The sequence below is a fragment of the Natator depressus genome, chromosome 2 (assembly GCF_965152275.1).
Source record: "Natator depressus isolate rNatDep1 chromosome 2, rNatDep2.hap1, whole genome shotgun sequence".
Lineage (NCBI taxonomy): Eukaryota > Metazoa > Chordata > Testudines > Cheloniidae > Natator > Natator depressus.
The window spans coordinates 174,232,069-174,260,017 of NC_134235.1; the positions used below are offsets into that span (position 1 = coordinate 174,232,069).

The window sequence follows — 27,949 nt, forward strand, 5'->3', positions numbered from 1 at the left end:
AGGCAAGGGTCCAACAGTAACCTTGACTGTGCCTCACACTTGAAAGCCCCAACCACTGTCCTCTTACAGGTTGGAGATCCCACCACATTCCAAAAATAAAAAAGGAGCCTGTTCCTTTGAGTGTGAATTCCAGAGGTATGCATTCTAGTTGTGTGCAATGATAAAACCCACACCCTTCTACAGTACTGGTACAGGGTGAGTTCTGCTTCATATCTGTAGGATGTCAGGGTGGACTAAGGGCAAACCTATGGATTAAGCCTGGTAATTAACAGCACTCTGTTTTACGGTTTGTTTTTTTTAGACACAACAAGCTACAGGAGGTGTTTGTGACCTGTTTTCTCTACTGTTAATAAAGTTAGCTTAAGACTGGCTCCCTTCAGGAGCTCTCCACGCAAACCAAAATATGCCATAAAATTGGCCTCTTTTTCATCTAAGAAACACCCCATAGAACTTTACAAATGTCAATTAATTATTGAATCATGGAACCTTTCTCTCTCCCTCCTGCAGACAGCTCCCTTCTTCCTTGGCTGATTCTGTAATCAAAAAAGTCCCCTCTCCCTCAAAAGCCTGTCCCTTTGTTCATCTCTCCTGCCCTAAGGTTCCCTTTGGCTCCCTGACACACTCAGTCTGTAGTTTTTTTAAAAGCTAGTACTAGCAACTTGGTTCTATGTCCTGCTTCTGTGGAAATTCCATTTCTTCAAACCAAGGAACCCTTCAGAGAAGTTGAAGAAAACTTGTTTTCCTAGGCTTCAGACAACCCAATGTCCTATGATGGTCTTATTTGCATGAGAGCCATTCATATTAACCACTTCTTTTTTGTTCTGGTGCTTCAGCCAGATATGGTGTGAATATGCGAGTGTCCTTGACAGCCACAGCTCATTCACTACACATTGCAGGTTAGAGCAACACATGGAATTCGTAATCACATACAGAATGAATAAATTATATATAGACTCCCCAAATCATCACAACTTCAGTCGGCTTTGAATCAGGCCCTAAATGAACATGACACTATGGTATACCTGAAGAGGTCTATATTGTTTTAGAGAAGTCAGCAATTTCTAAACCAGGCTTACCATCTGCACTTTTATCTAATATTGCAACCTTTAACCTAATATCACATTTAATAGGCATGTGTTTTTCTTCTCAGCTATGCCACAAACTGTATGAGGTGATGACCAAGTTGGGAGATCAGCATGCTGACAAGGCCTTCACCATCCAAGGAGCACCCAGGTAATAAATTATGAAATTACAATGGGCTTTCACCTTTCTAAAACAGTCAGCCCAGCTATAGCATGTGGTACTGCTACATCTTCATCTATGAACACCAGTGTACAGCAGCTAAGGATCTGGCCCTTGCATTCTTATAGGTGGAATATACAACAGTGTTGCCTTGTCTAATTATTTTACCACAAATCTTGTAATATATGGTGTTTTACTTAAAGCCATGGCTCCTGAAGGCATGTAGATTTAGTTAAAAACAAAGTCTGTTTCTAACCCTCATGGTGGCCAAGGAAAGCCTGAGAACATTGCCCAAGTGCCCCCTAAAGGTTCAAAAACTAAAAGGCAAATTAAAGGAATCCCAAAATTATATATATATATTTTTAAATTATGATTTCTAAGCCAATCTTATGCATTTTGGGAACATTTTGGGTTGGTGATACTGATGCTTTATCTCCTGACTTTTACTTTGCACAGCTTGATCAGCTGCCTCTCTGCCTGGCATAGACAGAAATGGATTTTCTGCTTTCAGTTGTATAATGATGATGGGATGAAAAGGCACAAAGTGTGTAAAGAATGGTACTGATCTATAGAAAAAAAAATCTAAGTTTTAGAGAGACAGAATACATAACTCCTTCATTTATAACCATCATCCCTTCCATAAGCAATCGTGGAACTAAATTCTGACCAATGTGCTAATTTCCCCCCAAAACAGTGTCACATTAGCATTCATTAGAGCTCATCATAAACCAGAATTTCTATCCCAAAGGAGATTCCAATATTTCAACATTTGTTTTCATCCTAAATCAGAAGGAAAACTTGAAATATTGGAACTTTTCACAAAATGCAAAGGTTAGAAAAATGTCTATTCAGAATTATCCAAACATTTCATTTTGGGTTCATTCGACCTTAATCTGCATCTCCCTGAGCTGCCACAGTGCCGCATGGGAGTTTTAGTTCCTTAATGTCCCATTCTTCCCTATGGACTTCCCTGTTTGGACTACATCTCCCATGATGCACTTGTAGAAGCTTTGATTTTACAGAAACCACACTTGCCGTTAGGAATTTTCCATCAAAATACTTTTAAACTAGCATTAATATATACCCATGTTCTGGCCAGCTGTAGCCCCACAAACACACACATGCTTCCCCTGCTCTTCCTTTGCCAAGTTACTCTTCTCAGAAATGAATGAGAGAGAGTGGTTAATACAGTATGGGCTATTTTCTAATTTATTTAAATAACCTTGTATTTTTGACCTTCTGGTATGACAAGTTTTGTGTGTGTGTATATATGTATATATAAGGGCATCACTACATTATGTTGTTGTGTGAATACTGTCATAACCCTGGTTTGGAAGCTTTTCATTGTTATGCTAAGATTCAGCATTAAGATGAAGAACGAACAGCTTTACTTGAGTCTAACTGTTTTGCCGAAAGCCTGCATAAAATTAACTACCGTGCACACTCTGAAATATCTTATGCCCCAACATGCACTAGATCTTGTGTCAAACCTGGAAGGATTCTTTGAGGGCAGTTTTTTTTAGTGGCATTTGAAAAGCTTGTTCAGGAACTCAGGAAAGGGTCATTTCAGAATAAGACAGTTAATATTTTTTATTAAGAAGTAAATAAAGAACACACTGAAGTTTGGACTTTTCTTCAGAGTGGGAGAAGGAAAACAAAACAAAACAATTTTAAGGGGCATGTAATTGAATATGCTACCTTGAAGGGAAATAAAATAGATAGGAAGGAGCTTGTTAATAACTGCATATTCCTTTTTTTAAAATATTTCCACAGAAAGAGGTGGTGAGTGTGAGCTACAATATATTCTTGCCAAAGAATAAATTTGCTTTGCTTTAGTGTTAAAAACATGATTGTGGTTGGTCTCCTCAATCATGTAATGCTTCACTTCTCCCTAAAGATAAGTAGGGCCAGTTCTCTTCTTATTGAATACTGTGCTCATAGAATGCTGTAGACTGTAGGCTCATTAATTATAGAAGGAAAAATCTGTTTTCTTCAATATTAGATGTTAGAAATTTCTAGACAGTAAAATGTCCCTCTGACTTTGAGCTTGATCCAGCTGGTATAAATTGACATAGCACTGACAAAATCAACTGAGCTATGCTGATTTACACCAGCTGAGCATGTGGCCCTATAATTAGTAGTAGTCTTTGGTTTTTGATTAAATTTCTTCTTATAGCTGTTGTTCTGTATGATTACTATTAATTATTATTGCCCCTTGAACTGGGATTGTATATCACTAGAGCCTTTTAGATTGTGAACTGTGTAAAGTAAATTGGTTAATGAAGACAATAATTGTCATTCACATTTTATGCTTTCAAACTGACACGAGAAATCATTTCAAATACAGAACCTTCTGAAATGTAAGGACTCTATTTTTTGAAGATAAAGGCACGAGAACAGTAGATGTTCTAGAAAACAACCTTTAGAAAATAAGAATTTCCTTTGGCACTATAGTTCATAGATAGGTTGAATTTAATCACTGTTTTAATTATTTAATCACATAAGGGGCCAAATACATCCCTGATGCCAGGGATGCATTTCAACTATTGTGTCAAAAATATCATCATTTGAGGCTATAGAGTTGGAAACCTACATTTCTCAAAGGGTTCAGAAATGTAACTCGTGGTATAAAGTCAGTGAAGCCTCATGATATATTCAGAACTTGTTACTTTGTGTTCATCCAGTGACTCAGGTCCTCTCCGCATTGCGAAAACACCATCACCCCCTGAGGAGGCCTCTCCTCTGCCTAGCCCTTCATCTAGTCCCAATCATACACTGGCACCTGTTTCATCTCCTGCACCAGCTCGACCTAAATCACCTTCACAGGTAGGAGCAAAGCTAACCTGGGGAGTGGGCCTCTTACACAGATGTAGCTGAGCTATTGTGGGAGATTCCACAGAGATAAATCGGGTGAGATTTACATTTGGGTGGTGAGTGCTGGAGTGCAGGAGGAGTGATTTCTACATTAAAATGAAGAGTGATGGTGAGCAGCACTGATGTGGCTTTGTCAGGAAGGGCTGTAACACCATTAGTTGCCCCAGCTGCTCATTCCCCTGTTGCAGGTGTTTGTTTGAAATTGATCTTAATAAGAGGAGAAGGGAGAATGGATTGAGACTAGAAAGTGGTGCTGATTGAACTATGTGTGTGTTGAGATACTTTATGTATAGGACCTTTAAAAGAATGTATATTCAGGGTTTTTCATGGGAATTAGATCTATCCAGCACATAAATTACTGTATGAAAAACTTTAAAAAACATTTGTGTATTAATACAAAAATAGAATTGTAGATTACGGTTTGTTTATTGACTATTTATGCTCAGCATTGCCATTAAAAAGTCAACATTAACCAAGAGTTGTCACCACACAGAGCTATCTGAGATACCATAATTTTTCCTTTCCTTGGGATAAGGAATACTTGTGGTAGCTCAAATACTATACTACTGTGGTAATTTTTGGCAAAACACTTATTGGACCTGATTGTCCTATTATATTGATTTTTATACTAGATTGAGAAGTTTGATCTCGATGGAGAATCATGAAAGTGAGATAAGAATCCGGCTCATTAATGGCAACTTGAGTAGTGTAAGAATTGTACATGATGGTTTACATGTATATCAAGCATATACTTTCTATAGTAAGGCAGAATTTAAAGTTTTTAATTAAAACAAGCACAACACTGCTAAAACCCTTATAAAAAGAAAGATTACAGAATTATATTTTTTAAAATTACAGTAAAAATATGATAGTAGTTTGATATACTATATGTTAAAATAGTAGTACTGCAGCGTATGAGGCAATCCCTATTTTTATATGGGGAACAGTTAAACATCATTGTATTTTCATGAAATTATTTGTCTCTGAAGAGTGTGTTTGCACACTGTTTGCCTCTGTAACTCAGTCTACTTGTAATTCAATGTTGCCCTATTGATTTCATTGGAGATACATTGCTTTACATCATCTGAGGTCTGCCCAAGTTTTATATGCCTGTTTTTGACATTTTCATAGGCACGGATATCCTATTAGGTGTTAGTCCAAACTATGGATTTACCATGGCTATTTTTATCCTTGTGATATCAGAGGGATTATAGTTTCCTAAAGAATAAATATGATTTGATTTGTTTTGTCACTTTTTCTGTGTCACGTTGTAAGAAATGTGTCATCACAGCATGCTTGTTGCATCTGGAAAAAGTGCAGTACTATCTACCATCAGATTCTCCTCAGTGCAGGATACAATGCTGTTCAGGCCAACTGTACAGTAGATGTCCTTAGACTTTGTTAGTTTCTGACTGTAGACCAGAGGTGGGCAAACTACAGCCCGCGGGCCACATCTGGCCCGGCCCCTGAGCTCCTGGCCCAGGAGGCTAGCCCCTCCCCTGTTGTCCCCCCCCACACCTGCAGCCTCAGCACGCTGTGCCACCGGCGCAACGCTCTGGGCAGCCGGGCAGCGCAGTTGCAGAGCCGTGGCCTGACCCGGTGCTCTGTGCTGCATGGTAAGGGGGCAGGGAGCAGGGGGGGTTCGATAGAGGGCAGGGGAGTTCGGGGTGGTGGTTAGGGGGCAGAGAGGGTGGATAGGGGTCGGGGTGGTCAGAGGGCAGGGAATGGGGGGGGTGCGGCAGGGGTTTTGGGGGGGCCAGTCAGGAATGAGAGGGGGGATTGGATGGGGTGACGGGGGGCAGTCAGGGGTGGGGGTCCAGAGGTGGTCAGGGGACAGGGAGCAGGGGGTGGTGGATAGGGCAGGAGTCCCGGGGGGGGCAGACAGGGAACAGGAGGGGGTTAATGGGGCAGGAGTCCCGGGAGGGCCATCAGGGGATAGGGAATAGGGGGGTTGGATGGGGCAGGAGTCCCGGGAGGGCCGTCAGGGGACAGGGAATAGGGGGGTTGGATAGGAGGCAGGGGCCGGGCCTCCCCTAACTGGCCCTCCATACAGTTTTGGAAACCTGATGTGGCCCTTAGGCCAAAAAGTTTTCCCGCCCCTGCTTTAGCAGACCCTGAATGTTATCTTTTCTGCCATCTCTGCTTGATGCTGTTTATCACAATTATAATCACAGCCCAGCAAAGTGAATAGAAAGATTCCCATTGACTTCACTCAGCTTTGGATCAGGACCCACAAGACAAAGATTAAAAACTTATCCTAAAAGACCTGATATTTTTCATTCTTTCATATTTGAGGATTTCAGCAGCACAAGCCTCTGATGGCTGCATCTGAAATTTGTAGCCCCCTAAAATTAATTTTAAGTGTAAAAAGATTACTTTTTAAAAAAAAAGTAATTGTAGTTTTGTGGTATACTCTGTCCCAGACAATATACTGGATGGTTTCCCTGGAAAACAGAAAATTCCAAAATATGTTTTACCAATAGATTATTCCACATAGAAACCTGTCACTACAGCAAGTAACTTTTGTAACTGCAAAATTTAACAAATCCTGTGTCAGGGTGAAGCCCAGGTTATGCAGATTAGAGTATAATAGCACAAAGGTAGAATAAGATTTTTCTATAGGCACTCAAGTTTCCTCTTGAACATACAATATACAGTATTGTACCTATCTTATCAATTGGGGACTAGGCAACTTCTGGCTAAATCGCTGGCCTTTAATTGGTTTCATTCTGGATTGCTTGCTTGTAGTTTTAAATAAAGAAAAACTTACATATTTTCTATTGGATAAGAAGCCACAGTCAAGAAAAAAGTAATTGATGTAGATGATTGGCACCTTTTGTCGTCCACACAGGCGAGTTACAACACAGCACTTTGGTACGCACTGCTATTCACGCCTCCATGGGCCAAACTCGGGGGCAGCATAGACATTCCCTTAGTCTTAGGGAAAAAGGACATAAGTAGCTGGCAGCACTGGGAACTAACCATTATTAGCCTTAAATAATGGGTGAACATGGGTCCGAAAAACGAATAAACTGAAGAAAGTTCAAGAAAACAAGTAATGAGAGAGTTAAGTTTCTGTGCAACCCTGCAGTGCAAATGATGCTACTGTGTTGCAGGTGAAGTGTCTTCCAGCCTATTACCCTAATAGTTTGAATCTTCAGCCAAGAAATGCTGTCATATTAATCCTCTCAACAGGAGTCCTCGTAGACATGAGATTTATTTTAAAAAATGTTTTCTTCCCTCAAACCAGATGATTTTGAACAGACAGTGAGTTTCTGATCTGAATTACCACAGTGGAGTTGCTGAGGTCAGCGGAGTTACTTCAGATTTGCACTGAAGCAACTGAGATCAGAATCTAACCCCAAAATATTTAAGATGAACTCTTTATTTTAGTCCTACTTAAAACCTAAAATTCATTCAACTATACCTGCCTTAAGGTTTTACTTTGTGACATTTTTGCTCTTTGCTTAGTTGAGGAAAGGGCCTCCTGTCCCACCGATGCCTAAACTCACACCCACAAAGGAGCTGCAGCAGGAGAATATCATCAGCTTCTTTGAAGACAACTTCGTACCAGAAATCAGTGTGACGACTCCTTCACAGGTCAGTCTCGGAGATGATGGGTTGCTACAATATGAGTCTAATCTTGCAAATCCTCCAATTCTCCAAGAGGGGAACTACTATTAATGTCAGTTGGGGTTCTGAGTGCAGAGGGCATACAATGCTCATCTTTTATAGTATCGTTGAATGATTTATACACATTGTTCATCTCAGGAGGATTAGAAGTGGTGGCATATTGAAAAATGAAGAAATGCGATGTTCTGAGGATGGCTACAACTAAAAAGCCTGTGCAATGTTTGCAACTAAACTTGACATTCATCTGATTTCAGGTTTCATTAAAAATCAGCCTACTTTGTTTTTAAAGCCTAATACTTCCAAATATCCCAAAATCCACTTTTGAGTAATCCTGGGGTAATTTATGGGCTTCCAACAAAATAATGAGGGGGGGGAAAAATCTTTTTCTCTTGATTCTGACTGGGGAAAGCAGGGGGAGGTGGGAGGGGAGGTTGACACTGTGATTTCAGTTATGTTTTTGTGCAGATTTCTCCATGATTGTGTGTATTGAAAGCAAAATATATATTTGCATGTATTCATGTAAAGCATCCCCAACTGAATCAGGTACTTCTCTGGTTTTGACCTGTATGAATATTAATTACACAACAGCGCACTGTACAAGATAATGTGATTTTCTTAGTCTAATTATACTGTAAAATAAAATAAAAAATGGTGTAGGTTCAAATACTTATAACAAAAATCAGTTGTGCAAAATGTGCATGCATAAATTTCACTTAGTAGTTGTGATTGCAGGCAGTCATGTAATTACAGGTACAAATAGTCTGAAATCTGAGCCTAGGTCTGGTATGCTGTGTACAAATATATAAAGTATGAATTGATGTGGTATGTGTTTGAGAGTTAATATTTTCACCTAAATTTATACAAGATCAAGAGGGTGTAAACAGAACTAAGAAAAACAAAATTAGATTCCAGACTCAGTTCAAGTAATATTTTGAGTTTCTTGACAAAAATGCAGTGCCACCTTTCGCAAGGATTCTACCCTGGCGAAGACCGCGTTAATTTAGACCTGGCCTACACCTTAAACTTAGGTCACCTTGAACCTAACTGCATCGCTCAGGGCTGTGAGAAATGTCATGTCCTGTGTGACGTAGTGAGGTTGACCGAACTGCACTGCAGACACAACTAGGTCGATGGAAGAATTTTTCCATTGGCCTAGCTATCACCTCTGGAGGCTGTGGATTTACTGCAGTGATGGAAAAGCCCCTTCTGTTGCCGTAGTAGGTATCTACCCCATAGCGCTACCATGGCACAGTTGCAGCTGTGCTGCTGTTGCGCTTGTTGTATAGACAACCCCTTATAGTCAGTGCCCCATGGGGCCTTGCTGGCAGTGGGATGTAGTGACACAGTGCATGCCTTGGTCACCATGGCCACACACCTGTGCTGGGCCGAAACCACTAACTGTGAGGCCTTTGCAGGTAGGTTGTAAGGGCCCTGACAGAGTGAGTGTTTCAGGTGCCTTGCACCACAGCATTTTGAGTTCATGTGGACTTGCCACTGCGGGGGAAATTGAGTCCTGGCTTACGCAGAAGGTGCCAGTCTAACCTGTTCCTGAATATAACCCCCTGCATTAAATATCATATCTATCTAATGTGCATCTTTCTAGATTGATAGCTGTGGGTCTGATTTTCATTTACACAAAGATCTAATGGTGTAAAAGGGCCTTGAATGAAGGTCAGTCATATTTCTACCACTTTCAAGACCCTTTTACACAGCCAGATGGTGTAAAGGGTTTTTAATGTAACTAAGAATTTTGGGTAAATATATATGCACGCACAGAGAGAATACGATGTGTTTTTACTACTGGTGTTGAGTGTTGTAGGTTTCTATAAGGGAAGTAATTATTGCAAATATAATAAATGAAAAGAATAGAAAGCATACTTGCCCCTCATACACTTTTACATTATATATTATGTATGCGGTATTGTGTTACTCCAGTTGATTTGGCAGTGCAGTGCCAAGTAGTCTGAATGCCATCAAGCCTACAAGGCCCTCTACTGGTGCAGAGCTTTAAAACATTTTTAATGTTGTTAAGAAACACCAAAGCCACAGATTGATGAGTGGTGTCATGCTGCACTGGTTACACATTTCAAAAAGGATTTTCAGTAGTTCAGAGCCCACCTCCTCCTTTCCCTCCAGCAGAAGGGAAAAAAATCCATTATGATGATTGGTCATGTTTGTTATTGGTTGTTTATTTAGTAAGCATCAACAATGTGCTTGGTGCTGCACAAGATGTAAAAATAAGGACAGTCCTTCCTGAGAGAGTTTAAAATTTAGGGCTCTGATTCAGGAAAGTAGATAAGGACATGCTTATGTCCATCCCTTTTCAGGACAGCATTTAATTCCCATTGACTAAAAGACAGACATCAAGAAAACTGACATCTTGTGAGACCAGAGGAAGGTGATAATTTAGAATTGTTTTGTTGCTGCTGTTATGTGTGTTCTCTTCTTCCCTGGTCTCAGACAGTGTTAGGTTGACATACTGAAGGCATCTGACTCAATTTAGAGATTTTAGGTGTCACTACAATACTTGCATAATAATACTTTTTGCTGTTCACATAATTGTTTTATTTTCAGGATTTCAACTGCCAGACAAACCAAATAGAAAATGTTTGAGCCGTTCCCACGTTTGTTCCCATCACTGTCGTTTCCGGGTGCCAGATACGTTTGTTGGAGAGATGAAGCAGGTGTGAGGAGGAATTTTCGACAATACTCTGCTTTAGCCTAACGCTGCTTCCTTTGCAGTGAGTGGGAACGCTCTTGCTTGTTTCAGTGGGAGCAGCATGAGGCCAATGCTGAGCACTTTTGAAAATGTCTCACACAATGCTCCGAGCTCCAGTGAGGGTTGGGGACCATGGCTGTTGAGTCAAGCTTGAAGAGGCTACAGCATGCACTCCCCACTGCACCGAGCTAGTTCCACTGGCTCTTCCTGGTGAGGAAGCAAAGCAATGGCCCTGTCTCCACTCCACGCCTTTATATCTCTCTCTTTTGGAGAGGCTAGTACTGACAGTGGCCTTACATAGTCTTTGTACTCACAGGGTGGCAAAGGGCACATCATGCTGATCCCTAGCATGAGTGCCTATATTTCTTGCATCTTCCTCCTCCCTTGCACACTTGTGCTTAGACAGGCACAATCTTGCCTTTGCAATACACTCCCAGTTCAAGCCTTCTTAGAGGTAGATCATGCCATTGTTTGTTCATGCTTCATCCCATTCTACAGGTGTTAATCTATAGAATATACTGAGTAATCTGTTAGACATTTCTATGTGTTTCACATCTTTTTTTAGTTTTTCCACTTTCCTAAGTTTTCATATAATTCAGTATCTAAATTAAACTATATAGCTTTCTTCTGAGATGTTTTTTTCTAGAGTTAAAATGAGCATGCTGTTCATTTTGACCTAAAGGTAGCTGATGATGTAACAATCTCTTGAACAGTCCGTATCCTATCACAACAGGTACTTCACCTTGTCACTTTGCAGGGATTAAATAAGACTCCCACTCATGTGTTTCAGTTCTCGTAAATAACAGCTTCCTTCCCAAATCTCAGTAAAAGATAATTTCTCTGTACTCAATCTGATTCTGATTACATACTGGTTAACACTCTGAGTTATTTCATGAAGCTGTATAACTATATGAATGCTAGTGCCCAAGGCCGGCCTTATGGATGGTTGACATGGGCGACTGCATAGGGTGCTGTGCTTGGCGGGGGAGGGAGGAGAGGGGCATCAAGAGTGTCACAATAACAGCCTTCTGCCAACCCCCGCAGTTTCACCCCCAGCCCTGTTCACCTCACAGCTGCGGTCCACCTCTAGCCTTGGTCTGCCCCCATCCCCTGCGCCTCCTGCACCTCTGCCCTCCTGCCCAGCTACACCTCCAGTATAGCTCCTCCCTCATCCCCAACTCCACCCCATCTCCTGTTCTGCCTGCACCTCCGCTCCGCCCCCAGCCGAGCTCCCGCCCCCCCACCCAGCTCCACTCCCCCAACCCTGCTCCACCTTCAGCCTCGCCCAGAGCACCACTTTAGGTAAGGCCGGCCCTGCTAGTGCCTCAAGATTATGGTATAATAAAATCTAAATGTTGCTGACAAGCTGACTTGACAAATCTTAACAAAGGATATAATCCTAGTGTGTATGCAGGGGTGGGGAGGAGTGTTAATTACCTGAGTCATGGTATCTACTATATTTTCAATATATCCATGTGACCTAGGATTATGCTCAAATTTAACTGGAACTCCTCTGTGTAAAACTGTGAGCCAGTTCATATGAAAATCAACAGCCGAGGGATTTTTTTTTTAGCAGTGTAATTCCTTGCACTGAATAGGTCAATAAATTCTATGTATATACAGCTTTAAAATGAAGTGTATGAATTCATAGAAAATATTATTAGCCTGATTTTCAGATAATTTATGCACCTAATTTCCGTGGGACAGTTGACATGCTTGTGCATGCAGGTCAGCTTTTTTCATGAGAAATTATCTAGTCAGACACATTTGAACCTGCCATTTCCCAGTAGTAGAGTTCATTTACAGTGTTTTCACCCTTAACATTTTAAAACTCTCTGGATCTATCTGTTTAGACCATTAGCCACCAGAGAGGTGTTTGTGTGTGGTATTTTATCATTCACCACACTGGTGTGGCTAACCTGAATTCCTTTAAAAACAATACACCAGAGCCTCACAAATTAACACTTCAGTAACCTGCATACTCCACAATTCATATGTAAAAAACCAGTGGTTTCTCTCCCTATTTTTCTGCCAAAATTTAAAAAACAAATGCTTTAGTGAGGTCTTATTGCAAAAACTAGGACAGTTATGAAAAATAATTAAATCTAAGTTGTAACTGTGAAATTAGTGAAAAGAAGCACTTTCTGATGCAGTATTCTAATTATTTTTTCATGTTTGTTCACACAGAGCCTGATTCAAAGCCCAATGAGTCAAAAAAGATGTTTGTATTGACTCCATTAAGCTTGGGATCAGGCCCTTGCTTGACAATTAATTGTGAATAAGAAAGGCACTACTGTAGTTAATGCAGACTTTTGGACAGATCAATGTAGCAAGATTTAAGCAGGGCTGTGGATGACTCTACAGTTTGGAGTCACAGACATTTATTAGAGTGAAATTTGATTCACACATATTCATTGTCCTTTTATGTTAACTTTTCACAAACAGTCGAGCATTATTGTTGGGATTTTCCGAGGACCCCAGGACGTTGGACGTTGGATGTCAGATGGGAATTAGGCATCCAAATCTCTTTAACTTAAAGCTATAAGGGAAAGTGTTTTTTTGTTTTTTATCAGGGCTGGCAGTCGTGAACACTGAATTCTATGGAGAATTCTCTGAAGTCTTTAGAGAACTTTTCCCCTCTGGTTGCAGGTAGATGGGAAACCTTCATATTTTGCTTGTACGGTGTGGTTTCTATATGAGTTTTAAGTGAGCATCTCTTCTCCAACAGAATGAAGCTCCTGAAGTGAAGAAAGAGGAATGTTTGCTAGATCTGGACTTTGATCCTTTCAAGCCAGAAGTGGTATCAACAGGAATAACCCTAACACACTCTCCCATGTCTCAGGTATTTCTTTGCTAGAGGTATGCTATACAGGAATAGAGTGTGTTGAATTTGGTAACAAACATCTGCCTCATGAATTAATGAATGATGGATTTACAATTTCTGAAAAACTTGATCTTTCATAGTTCTCATTAGCCATCCATCTTCCTACTTCAGCAATACCAGTACAACCTGATGATAGGGTAGGGGAAGAGAGAGAAGCGTCAGGCTAATATGAGATTATAGTTAAGCAGAGCAGCCACCTGTAACTGATGGCTTTGACTCTGATGTTCTACCTTTTTCTCAAACCATAGACTAACTCAGAAAAAATGTTGTAATCTTCCCAAGCCTGCTTTGCTGACAGGTTCTTTTTTAAAATCCAGCTATGACTGTCTGTGGCTCAGGAGACACTTAGTCTTATAGGGGCAGCATACTACCGCTATGCTGTGATAGTCTTTGTACTAAGTACAGAATATGACCTGATTGACTTTCTTTTTCATAAATCTGTTTTAGTTATGATTATAAGAAAAATAAAATAAAACTGTCTCACATGTTTTCATGTGGGATGTTATAGGGAAGAATTATTCTGTACTATATAACACTCTATGCCATGTTGACCGAAGATAGCTTCCCTCAGCAGAATTATGGGCAACATGGGAGTTGCTGGCTTGACCTAGTGAAGCTGCAATTTTAAGTTTCTGTCTGTACTGGTACTAAATAATGTTAATAGAATCCTTTCTAAATACACTTACTTCTGGTTGGGTGATAAGAATTTTTCCGGCCAGCATGGACCTGTCTCTTGTACAGCAGCCAGAGAAACCATGTTAACACTGCTAGCAAGGACCATGTTTCAGTGTGATTCTGGCCTGACATGATTTGAACTGTAATGTAGTTAGAGTCTAAATCAATTGTTCAGGAGCTCAACAGTGGTGGAGAAGTGAGAAGACAAGCCAGGTTGTTGAGACAATCCAGGTTTTCTGCTGATCTTTCTCTCTATGAATTAATTTATTTGATGAGCATGCCTGGTTACATAATAGACCTGTGGTGATTTCCACTGATACATGTGGGGACAGAAAAACATCACACTATCAGCACTCCAAACTCCAAGTCAGATTTCTAGTTGCAGTTTTCAATGTTTAATTATCATGGAGCTTTGTCACATCCTGCTTGTTGTTTAATTCCCCTCCCTGAAAAAAAATAGAATCCTTGGTTTTAGATTTATGCGTTCAGTATTGACAGAAAATTCACACAGCTTTGACTCTGCAAGCTCTGCCCTTTCAGCTCCTCATTTAATAATCCTGAATGTGATTAGAGAAATGGGAGAATTAAACACACAACATGAAACTTCCATAAAAGAGCATTCATGCACTGACAGGATAATGTACAAATTGCAGTAGGTTTTATTGTTGCAGTGGCTGGAAATATTTTCCCACGTGAAATATAGAGAACTATTAAACAGAGACTATGTACATTGTCTGTGTATTCCCAAGTAGGTGCATAGGAGGCATTCACTAAACACTCTCCCACCGCCCCCGTCCCGTCCCCCCCCCATAAACATGCAGAAGGGGGTTATCTTGTGTGTGGGTGAGACATAGTGGCTACCCCCACTCAGAGGATATCTTTGAGGATTACAATTCACTTACAATCCACTATTCTGACTAGATGTAACTGGATGAAATCTGATCTGTGTTTGGAGAGCCCTGTAATACTGGAGGGGAGGGGGACGCTAAGGATGGAGTTCCTGCCTTAAGTGCATTTTCTGAGTTTGTGTTGGTTTTACTGTTGTGGGGTTTTTTTCCCCTCTCAGTAAAGTGCACTGAGGAAGTGTACTGAAGATAAACATAGTCTTCTGTGCAGTGGCTCCCAAATGCCTTCTCAACCTGCCATTTAATTCTCCCACCACATGCCCTCAACTGCAAACAGACTCTGAAAAGTGCCCGTCTGCTCTCGTCTCTGCCCCTACCTCCTTTCGATCTCTGTAACCCTCATTCCACAAGTGCCTGGCAGTATTCTCCCTCTGCCTATCCCACTCTTCCAGCAGTAACTTCCCCACCTCCCAACATCCTCACAGTCCAGACCACCCTCTGTGTTCTGTCCCTTCTCTCCCCAGTTATTATTACACATGCACCCCACAAGCACCTAGTCTCTTCCCCCCTAGCTAATAAACCCAACCCAAGAAACATTCTGACCTTCATTCTGAGTCCTGCTGGTATCCTGTCTCCTAGAGCACACAGTTCTGCCCCACCTCCCAGCTGTCAAATCTCCATATCACCCACAAGTGCCTGATTTTAACATCTTAAATCCACCTTTTCCTCAGGTGCCACTGGCATGGGAATGAGATAACATCCCTTAGGGTTAATGTTACTTTAAATTCTTTTGGCTGTTGGTATTTTGCATCTGAACAGTCAAGTTAATGCTATTTGAGTGTGTTTAGTAGGGTGACCAGACAGCAAATGTGAAAAGTTGGGACAGGGTGGGGGGTAATAGGAGCCTATATAAGAGAGAGACCCAAAAATTGGGACTGTCCCTATAAAATCGGAACATCTGGTTACCCTAGTGTTTAGAGACACATCCATCAGCTTAAAAGAGACCAGCACTGTGGAATTTAATTTTTGTGCTTTTTAAAATAGTAGAATTGGGAGAAATAGTTCTGCTGACATGCCAGAGTTGTGTTGCCATCACACCATGGAGTTTTAAGGATTGGGGAAGATTATGACATTGTGGGGGAAGAGAGATAAAGGGATGCAAAGAAATTTTCCCAAACACCACTATTGTCACTAACAACAAAGCCACAACTCAAAACAGGGTTTCTAATGAAAATTCTGGCAGCTCCTTAATTGTAGTATTAATGTCAGACAACAGCATGGGATGCAACCCTCCAACTTTGACTTTAAAATTACTTCTCATTCACATATGTAGTACCACTAAAGTCAATGGGACTTTTAGCGTCAATAAGTCGTATCGTTTCCTTGAGCAAAGGTTGCAGATCTGGGCCCATAATTTTTCAGGAAAGTACTGATATTTAGCTAATAGACTATTAAGATGCATGCAGATAAATATCAATTGGGATATGTCCATAAAAGAGATACTTATCTGGGAAGAAACTAGTTGAGAACCGGATGATGATGTTCATCCACAGGAAAGCTGGGTACTGAATTACTTGATTTTGATTTATGGAAAGGGGTTTGTAGTCATAAAAAATTGAAGTAGTTCATTACATAAGCAGCAGACTTGCTTCAGGCCTTCAGAAGATTTAGGGTGCAGGCATTTAGCAAGACAGGAAGGCAAATGTAAAATGCTCCATCCTCAAAGTTAGGCAAATATTTAGTAGCAGTTCTCAAAACAGTTTTTGAATTTTTTTTGGTAGTTGTGTTTTTATTTTGTAACCTCTTTGGAGCACAAGTTTTATCTATTGTAAAGTGTCCCAGCCACCCTTTGGATGTGGGGGAATATTAATGTCAGGACTAAACTTAGCTTTCTTTCATCCATTTGTCTGTCCATCTTTCTCTGGCCCTTTTGCTTAAGGTGAGAACGTTCAGAATGTAAACCAATGCAAACCAATTGTGAGGGTATAAAGTTTGTCACTTAATTTCACGTAAAGCTATAGGTTTTTCTTGGGTCCTTACAACAGTCACACAAGATTATTCTTTAGGGTCTGTGGGAATCAGGGCCACATATTCCTTGATCTTTTGAAAGGAATCTTAATCATTTAATAGCTGTGGGAGGCAGAGACACCCATCCTGCCTCTGATGTTGCTAAAGTCACTACAAAATTTCTCCCAGCTGTGCCATGCAGCTAGGCTGGCCCTTCTGATAAGCCACTAAATTTTATCAATATTTTAATAGATTCAGAGGTATAGAAATCCAGCGTGCTGAGCAAGGGATTGAGAGCAAGGGACTCCTGAATTCAATTCCTGGTTCTGTTACTAATTCTCTCTATGGTATTGGTCAAGTCACAATCTTTCTGCTTTTGTTTCCCCATTTGTAAAATAAAACAGTACATCCCTGATTTGCACAGGGATTGCGACAAGACCCTACAGTTACTGGAAAGCCAGATCTCTGGCTTATATGAGCAACTGTCCCTCGCAAAACTTGTGTACCTGTTGATGACTGTTGATGATCCAAGTAGCTGGCCTCCATTTCTGCAGTAATAGGAGACTGGGGAGATCTGAACATAAGAACAGCCATACTGGGTCAGACCAAAGATCCATCTAGCCCAGTATCCTGTCTTCCGACAGTGGCCAGTGCCAGCTGCTTCAGAGGGAATGAACAGAACGGGCAATCATCAAGTGATCCATCCCCTATCGTCCACTCCCAGCTTCTGGCAAACAGAGGCCAGGGACGCTCAGAGCATGGTGTTGCATCCCTGGCTAATAGCCATTGGTGGACCTATCCTTCCTACCTGAAGTTCTCCATACATGCCAGTCATATGCATAGTGGTGTGATCTCACTGGACAAGTGCAGTTTTGTTGTAGTAGGAACTATCACAACCCTCCATTTGCCCTCCCCCAGCCCCCAAAATATACTAAGGCTGTGCTTAAGTACCGGGTATAGTTACAGCACTATATAGATAAGTTCTAACATACAGTGTACAAACAATATTTTCAACAATGTCTTTTTTCGCCCTTTTTCCAGACATTGCCCTGGGATTTATGGACGGTAAGATTGATATTTATCATTGCGTATTGAGATGTTTTCTGTGCCTCTGATTCTGTAGCACTCTAGAGGATTTCACATAAGGCAAAATGAAGCATTTACAGAGAATGCCAGAATATTTTAAAGTATGTGAAGCCCACCTAACACCATTAGGAACGAACGGAAAAAAAGTCTGTATTATTTGGACAACAAAAAACAAACAGCTACTGTCATCCAGGTTAATAGGATTCTGCTACTTGTGACATTTTTTGGCTTTAAAATTGCCATGCTGGTGATTCAAGGTCCGATAAAGTCATTTTTACCAATGTAATTTAAAGTGATTTATTTTGCGTATTAGTGCAAACAACAAATTGCAGTATATTAACAAGGTTTTATGACCTTTATCATCTAGCTCATATACAACAAATCTTTCTGGAGGTTTAATTTAAAAGGAAATAGGATCTTCAGCCAGAGTTCTGCCAGAGCCCTATAGCTGAATGAATCGGCCAAAACCCTATTTTAACAATGTGCGTTTTATGCCATTGGTGCTGCCACGGCTCCACTCCCAAGAGGTGTTTGTTGCTCATCCCATCCTGAGTCCCGTATAAAGCCATTAGGGGATGTTATTTGGGAGTCACCTTGACGATGCACATAGAGGCTTTCTGACAGGTATAAGGAAGGTTTGGCTGTTCTTAATTGATAGCCAGAATAAGATTTACCTGTCTAAATACCTACATGTAAAACAATCTGATGCAAAGCCATAATCCAGGTCAGAAAGCTTTACAGTAGGGATCTGATCTAAAGCTCATTGAAGTCAATAAGTTTGAATGAGGTCCTGACCTAGACGGCCTGTTTTGGTAAGAGCCTAGATATGTACCCAGCTGCCATTTATGGTCACATCACACTGGAGGTGGAGTTAAATTTCATCTCAAGAGGGAAACAACTCCTGGATTTAAATGATTTAAAGTGAACCTTCTCTCTAAATCCTGCATTACCTGCTGAGCAGATGTCTCATATGCTGGGGATTCATATGTACAATTCCTCACCCATCCCATGTAAAGCACAGAGAGACAAAAGTAAATGGTCTAGAACCTCAGCCAGTGTCAATTAGCATAGTTGGTTTCCTGGGAGCTGCACTTATTTATATGAGCTGAGCATCTGGCCTTATATCTTTTTGCTACATCTCTGCTGTGCTAGTTTTCCATGAATATCCTCAGCACTCCTGAACCCATTTGTTTGCCCTCCAGCAGCAGCAGCAGCAATAGACCCCAGAAAGTTTTGCCTCATGTCCACTGCTTCAGGCACAACATGCAAAGCCTTCGAGGGTGCATTACAGGCCAGCAAGGAAACCAAACCGGGTTTCAGAGCTCTGGGGCCAGAAATACGAGATCTGGTCACAGAGGTGGAAGGCAATCCTATATGAAGGGAAGGAGAGACTCAGCTTCTGAACAGAAGGGGCAGTGCTAACAAAGATGATGTATTTATATTGAGGAATTGTTCCAAGATGGGTTCACTCAGTCAAGCTGATGACTGCTATTTTCTGCTTTTATTTTCATGTATTTAATAGCTATGGGAGGGTGGTAATGGGTGCTACTGGTCACCTCTTTTCTGAGGTTGTATTTCCTTTGAACTTCCTTTCAATAGACACCTCATTTTTTATTTTTCAAAATTCAGGGGGTGGAGAGAGAATTGATCTTTAAATACAGTAAATTTAAAAGTAACAGTGGACATACCATACTCTGGTATCATTTAGAAAAGCAGCCACTGCTGTAGAAGATGCAGTTGCTCTTTCTCCCATCTCCTGCTGCTGAATCAGGTATAATGGTGTTCAAGAAGAGGGCTAGTTTTCTTGAGCTTTCTTCCTACTTTATGTCAAAGTGATGGCTGGCTAGACCTCCTGAGGAAGCAAAGAACTCTAATCTGTGACCTTGTGCAGACTTAAACAGCACACAAATCTGTGGAACTTTTCTGTTGACTCAAGGCCTTAAGTAGCAAAGTTTTACAGCCGTGTTGCATGAATAGATAGCAAGTGTGATGCTTTTATAATGTTCACCTCTGCTTCTTAGGGAGGATTAAACAGAGTCCAGAAGAAAAATTAAGGTTTCATCTACACACACTAGTTAGAATTCAATTTTTTACTTTTAATTTCAAAGCCAGTGTACCTCTTGAGAACCTCTTGAAGTTATAATACTGAATGAATAGTAGATGTTTTATATAAGTCTGCTTGTCTCACATTTTTCCTTTGTAGCTTGTCAATATTTTTCTTTTTTTTTTTATAGCTAACTCTAGTTCTCTCCACTCCTGTTAAAACAAGTAACAAGCTTGACAAGGGCTTCACTGTTAAATAGTTTGGATCAGAGGTTTCACAAGCTTTATTACATTGTGAACTTCCTCTTAACAGACAAACTGAGCCAGATTCACCTTTGCCCTGCATTTTGTGTAGTCATTTGTACCAGTGCAAAGTGTTTGTAAATAGCTGGCATTTTAATTTGGCAGCATTTTACACCCATTTGGCACTGATGCAAATGTCTATGCAAGGTGGATGATAACAGGGAATCAGACCTATTTTACAGTAAGGCCCCTGCCAGAGTTGTGTAAAGGGCCCTAGAGTTAATGACATCAGACCCATTGTCGGTCTCTCTAGTATTACCTTGTCTCTCTAGGATCCTAGGACCAACAAGGCTACAATTACACTGTATAGACCAGAACTATTGTCTTTTGGATCACTTCCCATCCTATTCATGATCATGCAGAGCAATCTCCCTTTCTGTTGGTGATTGTATAAGATCCTTTTGACAAGCACAGAAATTCCTTACATGGAACAACAATGTTAAGGAACTATTTAATATTAATTTAGCTATAATGAGTTAGCAACTGGAAACATGGAAGAGAGCCAGCACCATGTGATCAGCCACTGAGCAGCTCCATAACCACTGGTAATCTATGTGGCACTGATTAAAAAAAAAACAAACAAACAAAAAAAAAACAAAAACAAGCCACTAGTTTAGATGAACCACAGGGTTTAGTTTTACATTTATTTATTTATATGGTTTTCTTCCATACAGACAAGCAGTGAACTGGTGCAGCCGGTAAGCAAACCTACTAAAACTCTGTTTTAATCTTTTAATTAGTGTTCTCTCTTTCATCTATCAATACCATTCTTTAGATTGTAGCAATTGTCTCCAAATATTACAAACCACATAACTTTTCCTTAAGCTGTTTGATTTAGTTATTTTGCATTCTTTATCTTTAAACTAAAATTACTATAGTATAATATGAATTTTGTGTTTTCTCATCAAGTCCGCCGTTATCTTTTTCATCTTGTTCTTTTCTTTGCTTTTCTGCTTGCCTAAAGCCTGATTCTTCAAAAAGTCTTTCCCTGTGTAACCTGGTCATGGAGGAAAACCCAAACAATGGGTCAACAGAAGATATTAACAGATCCCAAACTGATCTAGGTTCACTCAACTGGGGCCTAGAACTTAGCACAGCCAGTGTCAGCCAGGAGATCACTGCAGGTGGTTCTTTGCCTTTCCCTGAGGCGGAGCAAACCTCAAGAGAATCCACTGGCACGTTGTCTGTTAGTGTTTGGCCTGCTGTAGGTGAACAGGAGGATCATGCACCAGGGTCCTCTTCTATAGATGAAAATCAGAGGACTTCACTGAAGGCACATTCAGATGCTAGAAATATCCCATGCAAAGATTTGGAGCCTGATCAGCCTTTAGCAAATGAATCCAGTTGTGAGATGCCTATAATTGGAACTGATAGCTTATTGGATGAATCCCCGTGTGATGTGGAAAAGGCAGAGGAGAAGAAGCAGGAGGAAGAAGAGTCTATGTGGGCAGGTGTGGAGCCATGTGAAAAGGTAGAGACCAGAGCTGTTAACTTCAAGGAGATAAAACATACAAAGGAGTTTGAAGAGACAGATTATGAAAATAAAGAACACAGTGAAGTAGAACCTCTTAAGGGCTTAGCAAAACGAGACCATGAAATTGTAGAAAATACTGAGATAGAAACTGTATGGGAGTCAGAATATAATAGTGGGCAAACTAAGACAACTGTTGACAATTACCTTGAGGAAACTGGCCTGGAAAATCATGGGCAAATAAAATTTAAAGGGGTAAATGTCATTCAAGAGATAGATGGAATGGTTCCTGGAAGTTTGAGTGCAGGGTTGGAAGATGGGGCTAACATAGTAGAGAACACATGTAAACATGTAGAATGTGCCGATGTTGAACCTGAGAATGTCTTAGATAACTGGAATCGTGACCATGAAACAGAGTTTTTGGATGACGTAGACCACGCTGGCAGTGTTGCTGGCGGGAGTACAGCCATGGAGCGCATAAATGTTTTGGGACATGTTGTCCTAGATGTTACAGACCACTCTGAAAAGGACACTGCAGATGTTGGGAAAGTTCTATGTGATGCTGAATTATTCAGTGCGGAAGAGTCTGTTAAAGAAACTGAAGACAATAGCTTCAGCACCCTCCAAAATGGTAGTGCTGCTGATGAAGGTCAAGCTGACTTTATACCCTTTGAAAAAGAATTGGCACTGCAGCCTGAGACAGCTGACCAAGCTAGTGCAAAGTGCAGTGCTTCTTGTTTAGATAATGTGGGAGATAAATTGGTAGCTAGGGCAGCACCTGCAGTGATCGAAGACCATAGTAGTAACATTAGTGTCCCTGAAGGAGCCTTGGAAACAGATCCCTGGTTGGCAAACTGGGATCCCACAGTTAATAATGATCCCTGGGGGTTTTCTAGTCTGTCAGATGGCCAAACAAATGGATTTGATAACTGGCCCTTTTCCCCTAAGCAACAAGACTCAGAGGAAAGTAATATGGAAAACACGTGGCCAAGCTTTAGTGATAAATGGTCTACCCAAGACTTGGGAAGTATAGATAATAGCTGGCAAGATATGGGTGTAACCACAAGCAATAAAAATCAGGAGGTATCTTTAAAACAAGGCTCATCCGGGGAGCAGGCAAGCATTAGCAACTCTGGACCAAGCAAGGAGATAGCTAGACCCTTGGTTCTGTTTCAAGTGGGAAATTCCAGAAACGCTAGCACCGAGAGTTCAACTAGTCCCAAAGACAATGAGACCAACAACTCAGATTTATCTGAAGATGAAATTGCTAACCGGAGATATGGATTATTGTACCAGGAAATTGAGGCTGATAAAGAAGAGGTACCTACCCCAGTGTGTAGCATAGTCTAGAAAAAGAGTTCCTTAGGTTGTACATAACCCTGTGTTTTATAAACAATCCATTTACTTGTTCCCCCTGCCTTCTCTAAACCCCTTGCTAATCTTGTTGAAAATTTCTCATGCAACTATCCAAAATGTGGTGCAGCACTAAACCATCAAGGCCCATTTTTGTATTTTATATTTTCTAAAAAAAAATACACCTACAGTCTTTTCAAAATCCTAAAATCAATCATTCTGCCTTTTTTAGCCTATTAAAAAGTTACCAAGTAGCTTCTCTCACTGTCTTGACCTTCATCTTTTTTTTTAATTTTATATTTTTGGTGTATTTTTTGCATTTTTAAAAAAATTTTCAACTAAGAATATATTGACTTATTCTCTGAGTTAATAAACTAATAATATTTGTTCTGCTTTCCACTTCTATTAGGCATCCAGCAGCACATTTAATGGATTCACACAGGTAAGAAATAAATATGTTTGAGAGATTTTCTGGGCTGTCAAGAGTGGACAAGGACTGGCCTTATGCTTTGCGAGTCTCAAACTGCCAGAAGCATAAAGAGCAGAGGACAATACCAGACCATGAGTTACCCCTTCCATTTCCAAACATCGTACATAATGGGCATATTCATGTTGCTATACCCAAGTTAGCTTTAATCTAGCCAGCTCGGATACTGGAGCAGTAAAACTGCTCCAAGATGGGTTTCAGCATAGGCTGGCCCCATGAGTAATTAACCAGGGTTTTGGGTGGGCTTGTCCAACTTGAGTAAAGTTAGCACCGGTACGTCTGTACAAGCTGCAATCACATCCCATGACTTCAGTGTAGACATACCCAATGTCATTAGGGCGACCAGATGTCCTGATTTTATAGGGACAGTCCCGATATTCAGGGCTTTGTCTTATACAGGCGCCTATCACCCCATCCCTGTCCTGATTTTTCACACTTGCTATCTGGTCACCCTAAATGTCATTGATATGGCCCCAATATTTCAGGTGAAATCGTGGCACCACAGAAATTAATGACAAAACTCCCACCACTTCTATGGGCCAAGGTTTCCACCAGTAAGCTACTGTGTGTTAGATTTCTAGTTGAATTTTTTGGAAGTGAGTTTACTCAGACCGCAAAATATTAAGTGTGGGTTTCATATTCTTCCACCAACTTTTATACTTGTGTACACCTTTGTGTTCATTTTTTTAAATCTGATTTTCAGTAAGGAAGTTAGTTCTAGATTTGTTAACCACAGAAATTTACTAGTGTTTACTCAGTGCTGGGCCTCTGAGAGGTGAAGCAAAAGGGGGTATGATGGGGAAAAGTTGCTTTAAGTGACCTTTGCACCCTCACAATCTTGGGCTGCTCCAGGGCCCCCAGCATAACTTAGTCAGCCCTGGATCCTATCTGAGATACAGCAGCGTCCGTGGGCTACCCTATGGGCCACAGCATGCTGCTTGGAATCTCTGCAGTGCTGTGGCCCCTCTCCTGATGCCTTTCCCACACTCATCCCCCCTTACACTAAGTCTTGTGGTGTGGCCCTCAGAAGGCACCTTAGCTTCCAACTCCCACAGCTAGAATTGGGGCTTTCAATGCTGCTCCAGCCCTTTTACCCATACAATGGGTCTGGAGTGGATAAGAAAATCTCACCCTTAATGTCTTACAGAACCAAATCTTTGTACCACTTAAATCAAAGCTCTCATCGAATTCAGGAGGACCAGAATTTATCCTTAGTATTTTGTGAATGACCTGACTGCATATAAAGGACCAGATTTTTAAAAGTGGTCTTCCATCTTTGCACCTGCAAATTATGGGTGCAATTTTAAATCCACAATTATTTGGTGGGACAGTTTACATCATAGGGACATCTATGCATCTTCACCTGCTAAGATAACTCTGTGATGGGAGCAGAAAAGAACTTAAGCAGGGTAGAACAGAATAGAGCAAATAATTACAAACACAAAAATGGAGGCCAGTACTTAAAAATCTGCCTCATTACATGTGGATTTTAAATTGACACTGAAATTTTAGGATAGGATTTTCAAATGAATGTTGGCCAGACTCTTCTCTTGCTGAAGTATTTAGAAAACTTAAAAGCTATTGAATCCAATGCACTTTACCTATAAAACAGCCATGCAGAGCTGGTCAAAATGTTTTTTGATTTAAAAAAAAATTGTTGAAGAATGCTGTTTCAACAAATTTGAGGTATTTCTTACCACATTTCAATGTCAGTAAAAATTCAAATTGAACATTTTTGTAAGTGTTTGATTTTTTTTTTTTTAATCTGTAAAGCTTTTTGTTTGTCCTTTGCTGGTGAGACAGTGATAGAAAAATCCATACTTTGTCTCCCTTTTAAACTTTTTTCCATTGGAGAAAATGGGAGAAAGTGTGCAAAGAAGGGGGAGAGTGGGAGGTTTCCCCACCAAAACAAAAAATTTTCTTTAATTTAAAAAAAAATCTAATTCTAAAACTTTCATCAAAAAAAGCATGAAAATTCTTGAAAGAAATAAAAAAATCCACTCTTTGAAAATGTTTCACAAAATATACTAACCTTTTTTTTGGAACAGCTGTACAGCTTGAGCTGTCTAGCTAGTGCTATCATCTGCCAAAGAAAGGCAGAAGAGAATTTGTGTATTTATAATAAACATTTAACAAATGTAAAAGTTATTGCACACAATGCACTCAACTTGTAAAACAGCCCAATGTCTATTTTATATTATAACCCCCCAGAGGAAGTCAGAAGACCAGATAGTGCTTAGTTAACATTTGTAGATTTAGTAAAACATTAGTTATCTAAATCTGTTATGTGAAATACTAAAATCTGATACACGTACCAAAATTCCATACTTATGTGAAAAAAACCTATTTAACTTTCTTTCACATCCCCCATCTCATGTGGATAAGCAGATTTTAACTGTCTGAAAGTTCTGTGCTAGTGTATGGTTCATTGTTTAAATTCCTTTTTTTCTTATGAGTTTCTTTTCAGTTTTTTAAAGATGTCTTCATTGATTTTGAAACTATCCTGTAATGTGACATAAAATGTAACATAATCATTGGGCTGACAACAACCAATCATTTTACCAAACTGTCTTCTGGTAAATACGAATAGACCATGTTGCTAGGGTGCGCGGGAAGGCAGAACTGGGCTCTGTGATTGTGATTCTCATCCCTGCTCCAGCCACTTTACAATGTGGAAAAGAGCCAGAACCACGTAAAGGAGCCCTAACAACCCCAGGTCCAGCTGAAGGAGAATTCCTTTAGTGCAGGAACTGAGGAAGATGGATTCAAATTATCCTCCAAGAACCCCATCATGAATCCTGGTTTTTATATAGGGGATGTGCTGAGAGCATGTCTAGGGGTAGGCAGAGCCACAGCACAACATTGTGGAGATTCTGAGCAAAGCTGCCTCCCATAGAAAGATGGGGGCAGGCTGCCATAATTTAGCCAGTCCAGGCCTCAGAACAGCATAGAATCAGGAAAGTACAGTGGTGAGCTATAGCCACCTTAGTTCTCCTCTCCCCCACCCCCCGGACTGCTTATTCTGTGTTTCTGTCCTTAAAAGCATATCATAGACTGTCTACGCTACGGCGGTAAGTTGCCCTATGCTATGCAACTCCCTGGGCTAGCTGGAGTCGACGTACCTTAGGTCGAGTTACCGCGGGGTCTACACCGGGCTGGGGGGGAAGGTTCGACAGGAGAAACTCTCCCGTTTACTTACCTTACTCTTCTCGTCGGGGGTAGAGTACAGGGGTTGACTGGAGAGCGATCTGCAGTCAATTTGATGGGTCTCAGAGTGTCAGTCCCCGCTGTAGTGTAGACCTGCCCCCAGACGCTTATCCCTCTACCTTGAATGGTCCTTTACAGTATGTGCTAACTACTTATGCTAAACAATCTGCTCCACCTTGTATTAAGCTGTGACACGTGGAGTGCCTTTCCCAGACCTGAAGAAGAGCTCTGAGTAAGCTCGAAAGCTTGCCTCTCTCACCAACAGAAGTTGATCCAATAAAAGCTATTACCTCACCCACCTTGTCTCTCTAATGGAGCTGTTGTAAGTTAGGTGTATTGTGAGATTGTGAACTCAGTTTTACACTTCTATGCCTTCATCAGGATAATGTTTAATAGATTTTTAGAAATACTTTATGGAAGAATGAAAAATGTTTAACTGTCTACATTTGAGGTAAACTTATTAAAATGATCTGTCTGGGAATCTGATTCTCCATCACTTACTTAGGTAAAGCTCTGAAATCAATGAGAGGGTTGCCTGACTAAGCCTTACAGAATCAAGCCTTTGGTAGACTTCTACAAGCTTGCTTAAAATATTTTTTCCTGCTTCCTTCTTGTATATCCCTAGGATACTTCTCTATTCACAGTGCAATCAAATCAGAATGTGGTAGATAACTTGGTAAGTTGTGGCTTTTATTCCTTTTTTAAAATATCCCTTAAAATATTGTTGTGTTGTGTTTTTGCAAATGCCTCTATTGCACTGATGTGCTTCCATCTTTTAAATCCTGTACCCTTTGCTTGCAACATTGGGCTAAGGATTCTGTGTAGCTGTGAACTTTTCCCCACTCAAACATTTTTCTACAAAAGCAAACCAAAACAAAATAAACCCCACAACAACCAGAAATATTGCCCCGCACCCAGCATCTTAAAAAGGAATGTTTTTAAATATTCCAAATTTAATTTCTAGAATTTTAGTTTTATAATATAACAGCAATGGTCAGTTTGCACATAATTTATATTTGTTTTTATAACTGGTGCAGTCATTTCAACCAAGAAAGGGTATTAATAAACACCACTGTGCAATGTTAACCAAGTAGATGCTGGCCCAAAATGTCACCAACTT

At 40.5% G+C, this 27,949-nt stretch overlaps 1 protein-coding gene across 3 annotated transcripts in view; it reads left to right on the top strand.

Moving 5' to 3' along the window:
* Positions 1–27,949, top strand: part of AMPH (amphiphysin) — a 167,585-nt gene that overhangs the window by 115,539 nt on the left and 24,097 nt on the right. For all 3 annotated transcript variants that reach the window (XM_074945325.1, XM_074945326.1, XM_074945327.1), the window contains exons 9-16: positions 1,151–1,233; positions 3,927–4,068; positions 7,588–7,716; positions 13,197–13,310; positions 17,921–17,944; positions 20,986–21,009; positions 23,545–23,577; positions 27,455–27,505. In XM_074945325.1, coding sequence (XP_074801426.1) covers positions 1,151–1,233; positions 3,927–4,068; positions 7,588–7,716; positions 13,197–13,310; positions 17,921–17,944; positions 20,986–21,009; positions 23,545–23,577; positions 27,455–27,505 — 600 coding nt within the window. The remainder of the gene's footprint in view (positions 1–1,150; positions 1,234–3,926; positions 4,069–7,587; positions 7,717–13,196; positions 13,311–17,920; positions 17,945–20,985; positions 21,010–23,544; positions 23,578–27,454; positions 27,506–27,949) is intronic.